This window comes from Neophocaena asiaeorientalis, unplaced genomic scaffold (genome assembly GCF_003031525.2).
Source record: "Neophocaena asiaeorientalis asiaeorientalis breed wild unplaced genomic scaffold, Neophocaena_asiaeorientalis_V1.1 scaffold64, whole genome shotgun sequence".
In the NCBI taxonomy this organism is placed as follows: Eukaryota; Metazoa; Chordata; class Mammalia; order Artiodactyla; family Phocoenidae; genus Neophocaena; species Neophocaena asiaeorientalis.
The window spans coordinates 2050980-2058498 of NW_020185334.1; the positions used below are offsets into that span (position 1 = coordinate 2050980).

The 7519-nt window shown below is 34.5% G+C and overlaps 1 protein-coding gene across 3 annotated transcripts in view; it reads right to left on the bottom strand.

Moving 5' to 3' along the window:
* MACROD2 (mono-ADP ribosylhydrolase 2) overlaps positions 1 to 5602 on the bottom strand; it is a 1936537-nt gene extending 1930935 nt beyond the window's left edge. For all 3 annotated transcript variants that reach the window (XM_024735453.1, XM_024735452.1, XM_024735451.1), the window contains exon 1: positions 5490 to 5602. In XM_024735453.1, coding sequence (XP_024591221.1) covers positions 5490 to 5592 — 103 coding nt within the window. In that variant the 5' untranslated portion in view covers positions 5593 to 5602. The remainder of the gene's footprint in view (positions 1 to 5489) is intronic.
* Between the last annotated feature and the right edge of the window lie 1917 nt (positions 5603 to 7519).

Below are 7519 nucleotides of genomic sequence, written 5' to 3' on the forward strand. Positions count from 1 at the left end.
TCAGCCATCACCTCTCATGAAAATCATTTAAAAGTAGAAATTAGTTTAAGAGAGCAAACGAGGCTGAGCTTCTAAGTTAACCAAAAGAAAGATTACACACATGTCCCTAGTCAGCCCAAATGTCTCAAAATATTTCTATACACCTCAAAAAATGGAAATTCAGACTTACAAAGACTTCACAGTTCAGATTTTTGTAGTTAAGTGTTTTCAAATGACCTATAAATCAGATTTGAATATTACATATAAGATATGAAATATGAAGTTTCTTTCTAAATGACCCTTTTAATATTTTGTCATACCTGAATAAAATAGTTTTATAGTTTCCACTTAACTCACCTTCATCATTTATTATATTTTTCATCCCTTACTGTTCCATATAAACATTAAAAGTAAAGAGTCACAGTCAATCTAAACTTACAGCTATAGCTATTTTCTCTGATACCAAACAGTAAGAGAAAATTAGCCTAAGCATGGCAAAGTCATGCTTCTCTGAGTGGTATTCTAATAGAACCTCAGCGTGGAAAGTAGCAAAAGAGAACAGAACACATAACAAGTAAACCTGAGAACTGAACTTCTGTCCCTACAAAGAAGCAATGTCATCCTTCTATCATATCTATCCATCCACTGATGTATCTATATCTATCTTTGCCTTTCTACTATATCCTAGGACTACATTTTAGTAATTGTATGTATTTGTACAGGCACTATACTTTAAATGAGGCATTCCCATTTAACGTATGTCGGGGGAGGAAGAATGGGGAAAGAGGAAGAGAAAGATCCAAAATGCCAGTCAAAACTTAAAGAGAAAGAACTCTTTGGCTACTTTTGGAGGATTTCAGGAAACCAACTCAATCCAAAAGCTGGTAAATAAAAGGAAATCTAGCACTTATTCTGCCTTTTCTGTATAAACTGTACTGCATGAAAACAAAAAAAAGTTGATAAGGAAAAGTTTTTACAGAAGTCCAACTAATAAACGAAGAAGGAATGATAAAATTAGGATAACACTATTTTGCAACCCCTAATAAAATAATGGATCAATCAGCAATGGCTGCTAAATTCATGAGGGAAAAAGTTGATAGGGAACTTTACAAAGAATGGATTAGACAGACAATAACTGAACCTAGTGATCAGTCTTATCACCACAGAGAGCGATCACCAGACATCATGCAAAAAGAAGGTACAATAATCTATAAAGCATTCTTTCAAAAAGAATTAAACCCAACTCTGATCAGGCCTCTGAATTTAACTACCAGCTCATAAGAAACATAGAGGGACGGAGGAACACGCTAAATGACAAAACAAAGATGCACTGAGCAAAATCCAAAATGTGAAAAATTCTGTAAGACAAATAACTTACTTCATTCAGCAGATAAATTACAAGAGGGAAAAAGGACAGAAAGAGAAGAAACTATAGATTAAAAGAGACATAAGAAATATATCAGTATGTGAACATTGTTTATTAGATCTTGACTCAAGCAAACCAACTGTACAAAAAAGCAAAACTCTTGGGCTTCCCTGGTGGCGCAGTAGTTGAGAGTCCGCCTGCCGATGCTAGGGGACACGGGGTTGTGCCCCGATCCAGGAAGATCCCACGTGCTGCGGAGCGGCTGGGCCCATGAACCATGGCCGCTGAGCCTGCGCGTCCGGAGGCTGTGCTCCGCAACAGGAGAGGCCACAACAGCGAGAGGCCCGCATACCGCAAAAAAAAAAAAAAAAAAAAAAAAGCAAAACTCTTTATTAGACAATGAGAAAAATGTGAATACTAATTGGACATTTAATTACATTAAAGAATTAATTTTCTGATGTGAGAGTGCTGTGGTTATATTAAAACAACAAAAAAGTGTCCCTACCTTTTTAGAGATGCATGCATAGGCACACATACATATATTTACAGATAAAGTTGATAAGATATACAGGAATTGCTTTGAAACGGTCTGGGAGAAAGGTGCAGGGAGCACTGATATACATGAAATAAAACTGACCATCATTAACTGTTGAAACTGGGTGGTGCGCACAGAAAGGTTCATTACAGTACTCTATTTTTATATATGTTTTTAAATGCTCATATTAAAGTTTGAAAAAAAATAAAGAAAAAAGAATTGTCCATTGTAGACTGTTAACCTCTGAGGCATTCTTATGTAACATACTGACTGAGCACACCTACACATGAGGCACTATTCCAGTTGCTAGAGACACAGATATAATAGAGACAAGCATTTTAAAATTCCCTACAACACAGCAACTGACAAATGAAATAGAATTATTACAGAATTGCTAACACAGAGGAAGAAGTAATTAGAAGCATATAATTCCAGAGATTTACTAATAGTAGTTGAAAAATATAAACATGAACGATAAGCAAATGGGGTTTTTTTTGGTAATCATCTCCCATTCTTTCCTCTGCTGATCCCTATTTCTCCAATATTAAGAAAGTAGTAAATCAAGGGGCTTCCCTGGTGGCACAGTGGTTGAGAATCTGCCTGCTAATGCAGGGGACACGGGTTCAAGCCCTGGTCTGGGAGGATCCCACGTGCCGCGGAGCAACTAGGCCGGTGAGCCACAACTACTGAGCCAGCGCATCTGGAGCCTGTGCTCCGCAACAAGAGAGGCTGCGACAGTGAGAGGCCCGCGCACCGCGATGAAGAGTAGCCCCCGCTTGCCACAACTAGAGAAAGCCCTCGCACAGAAACGAAGACCCAACACAGCAAAAATAAATAAATAAACTCCTACCCCCAACATCTTCTTTAAAAAAAAAAAAAAAAGAGATAAATCAAAATAAAAATATTATCTACTTGCTTCCTCTTTTCTGCACATTGATTTTTATATTATTTGGCAATTTTTGGTTTCCTTTTGTTAAGAAAGCTTAAAATTAAAATTATGACAAATACATCTGGCTACTACTCCTCTCATTATTATTTAACTTTGTTACAATAAAATAACAAGAAGCATTTAATTAAAGTAAAAGAAAACTGAGCAAAGTTAAGAAAAAAACTTATTAAACAATAGCTTGAGAACGTTCCATGTAATCATGAATATCAAGGCCATGACACATGGCCTTCTATAAAAACATAGGTAATAATGATAAACTACTAAATTTAAAATAGGCATGTTGTGCTAGCCCAATAAATAGTATTCCTTTCCTACAAATCAGAAACTATATGACACAGAATTATAAACAGACTTCTTTTAAAACTTAGTTTGAAATCTCATACTTAAAAGATTAAACTATTATAAATATCAATACCTATTTATATATATATATACATTTATAAGCAGTGGCTTAAACACTTCGAAATAAAATATAAAAATATAACTTTACAATTGTCCTTTATCATTTTTTAAAGATTTATATTTTTAAAGGATCTTTCAAACTAATAAAATACTAAAACTCTCTTGACTAATACTTTAGTGTAACTGAGCACTGGGTAGGTAATACTGCAACAAAGCACTATGAAAGATATATATAACGCAAAGAAATTAACAGTTATTACTTATAAATGAGTCATTCCATTTCATGAAAAAAAAAAGAGACCAGTCACCAATTTCCAGGTCACAACAGAGAGAAGCAAGTAACATTAGATGGAACTAAGACATTGTTTAATAGAAACACAATTTTGAGTACACCACCTAGTTCCTCATGAAGAACTTTCAAGTTCAAAAAAATATGAAGGAAAGAAACGAAATACAGAGAGCAGTTGTAAACCACTGTAAAGCTCATATTGGGAGAAAGGATTAAATATACAGACTCTTGTTAGGGAATAACAATGTGAGGTGTTACTCGATGTATCGTCTCTGATTAGGCAGAAATATTTTGGGCTGTGGCTATCTCTGAAAATATCCAACTCCAAATTCTCTAACAACCCAGTTCAACCCTACACTCCCACGTGCTGAATATTCAAATAGAAGCAACCAACATAAAAAGGCCAAGCCTCTACACAGAGGTGAGCAGACCCAACACTGGGCAATGCAGCCTGGGTATCACTATTGCTTTTTCAATTATTCTGGCAACAACAGAAAACTACCTCTATTTCAGGAGGCAAAACCTGTTAAAGAAGATCATCAGATATTGCATCCTTAGAAAACTGACCACCTACAATAGCAATGAAGAAAGAAAATCAGATGAATGAAGCACAAGTGAAAGAGAGATTCACTTGCCACAAAAAGTGGAGCTGAAGTATTCAATATCAGTTTCCCATAAACAAAAGAATAAATAACAGACCCAACCATGAAGAGGCATATGGTCCTAGTTCAGTCAAGGCCCAGAGATCTGTCCTTTTGATTTATATTCTTTTCATTACACAGCACTACCTTCTCTCAATGATGTCTTAATTAGCCCATTATTAAAACAACTGCATTTACTGAAGACACTGGGCAAGCAGGTCAGATGTGTACATCCCAATCAGCTTGTTCAGTGACCCCAATAGAACCTGGGATACAGCCACTACCCCATTTGCCCAAGGTCAAACATTTTTCCAGGCAGAGTTAGCTCTAAAAGAACTCACAGGCTTTGCTTTCCCACAAAAACAAAATTCTCTCTAAAGCCCAAACACTCAGATAAGCATGTTCTCTTCACAGACACCAAAGGCTAATTTGGCTGCTGTTTCCCACAGATTTTGTCCACAGGAATTCCACGCTAGTCTTCTTGTTCTGGGTCCATAGTATACTCTACAGTTCCACCAATCTAAGACCACAACCTCTGAAATTAGAATGTCCTCAGTCCCTTTCATAAAATTATCTTTCTTTCGAAACATTTATGTATTCTAAAAAGCACCCTGTTTCTTCTTAAATTTCACATTCAGACTATTAACACCAATGAGTGTTCATTCAAAGATAACATATTAAACTTCTATTAAATCTATTATGTTGTTTTCATAACTGTTTCCATATACCTTTTCAATACTTAACAGTTCATTTATATGCTAACACATATATTTTCCGTCAAACTATCTAGAGTCTCATCAAACCATAAAAAGTTTGAGAGTAAATTTTACCATACAAATACTTTACCAATAGCACATCATACAAAATATATACTCTTCTTTAAATTATGTGAAATGTTATTTGGTTTTTCTCTATTCTTCCTAATATACTATCTTTCAACTGTATCCAATCCTGAAAATAACTTGAAGAAATGCGATATATATGAACCAAATCAAAACAAACTCAAAAGGCCATCTCACTAAAGCAACATATCCCTAATATCATTTGCTCCAACAACTACTGCAGAATAGTTTTTTTAAAGTATCTATAAAAATGTACCATAACATAAATGTGGTATATCTCCAAACATGAATTATGTTAAAATAATTTCTTAAGTTTAAATAACACAGAGTAGATTGCTACAATTAAATGACAACCAATTATTTCATATAGCAAAAATGACATCTCTTTATTAAATGCCAGGTATTCAATTCTATCAATAATTGTCCCGCAGAAGTCATAAATCAATGAGAACAGTATCTACCTGAAAAATGTTCTGAGAAACTTACCATCATTTTGACTCTTGCCCTTCATCTCCTCTTTCCATGATGGGATGGTGTTCAAGGGAACATAGTCCCTTAGGTATTCTTTGCGTCTCTCCTCTACGGTCATCTTCAGCAAACGTTCTTGCAAAATAAAAGCAGAATCTCCATTTGTATTTAACTTTTAAGCTCAGGAATCATTTTACAATTTACATATTAACCACATTAAACTAACCAAAGAATTGGTGTGGCCTTGAAGAATACCAAAATCAAATCTAATGACTCTGTATTTGAGTGTTAAAAGGTGTCAAATTAATACTACATTAGTAGGGGGAAAAATAAGATCTAAGCCTGATGAGGAAGATGTTCTTGTGATAAAGAAAGAAGTAAACTCTTTTAAACATCTACTGACAATCTACTATGTGCCAGGTGATATGTTTATACACTGCAGGTACAATGGTGACCTTTAACTTTGAGGAGTTCACAAGACATAAGAGGATATGGGTAAGATAAAAAATAATAGCTACATAAATACAAAATCCTAAGACAAATAAGTACAAATGCTAACAGCACAAGGAAAGCAGCCACCAAGATATTTACTTAATTCTACAATGCCATCAACAATAAAAGTGCCCTTTCAATTAATAATACCATTGTGGAGGTGATATAAACAATACTTTAAGTATAAATCTTGATTATAAGATTAAAACATTTTAAACACTTTGAAGTAACAATAGTTGATGTTATTTATAAAGAACACACTGTGTGCCAGGTACTTCACATGTATAATTTTATTAAAATAATCTTCCCAACACTCAGCAAAACTGATAGTATTATTATCCTGATTTTGCAGATAGGGAAATGAAGCACATCAAAGTTCAGCAGTTTGTCCAAAGCAAGAGAGCTTTCCATTAAAATCTATTCAGATATCTCCATTAGTAAAAAACTATAGCCTATACCGTTAGCCACTATACTGTACTACCTTCTCAAGAAAAGCTTCCCAAAGGAGGTGACATGTATGCTCGTTCCTGAAGGATAGGTAGAATTCTGCCATGAAGAGGTAAGAAATAAGGATATTTCAGACTAGTAGAGCAATGTAAACAAAGATAAGGAGATACGAATAGCTTAATGAAGCTGCAAGATATGTTATGAGGAGGGAAAGTGGCCACAGAATTCAAAAGTAACTAGAAACATAAATTAAAACGAAAATGTACAGGAAATCTGTATAGTATGCCGAGCCATTTAATCTTATTCTATAAAGTACACCACTAATATTCAAAGTTGACTATTCATATCCTAGAAGGTACATAAAATGATCCACTAGGATACTGGGGGAAAAAGCTAAAAAATTCTATTTATTTCAAACTTAAGGAAATAAATTAGATTTATTTACAAATAAATTAAGATTTTCTAATATTCAATATATAAACTGACACTGGCAACCTCACTCATTCTGTATGTCAGCTGTCATGTATCATATATTTACTTTACCAAAGATCGCCACAATGTAGAGCAATTGACAGTCATACTCTCACTCTCCAATTCTCTTTCAGCATATTACAAAGTATTGTAGTTTAGATGAATGGATTTAAGGACAGCATCTAGTTTTAGGCAATCTAACCCTCATAAAATAATCACTTTAAAAGATTCTTTCACAGAAATAAACTGCAGAAAGTATTAAGGTAAGTACAAGTGAAAAAATGTTGGGCAACCAACATTTCTCCCTGCTCCTAGAACTGGCTTTTCTTCAGCCACAATAGGAGACCAAAAAACAAGATTTTCATCAGATGTGATATATTCAAATCACAATACTCAACACTATATTGAATTTAAGATGCCTAGACCATTCAAGTTGAAAACAAGAATCTGGAACTCAGGTAAGATCTAGCCTAGAGATTTGGAAATTATAACCTAAAATTCTATGCCTACAGGAAATTCATTGGGGAGGGTAAGACAGGGGACCAAACCTCAAACAAACAACATTTAGGGAGTGAACACAAAGAGAAAAAAAAATGAAATAAAACTTAGATGTCACTGAAGGTACAAGGTGAATCAGG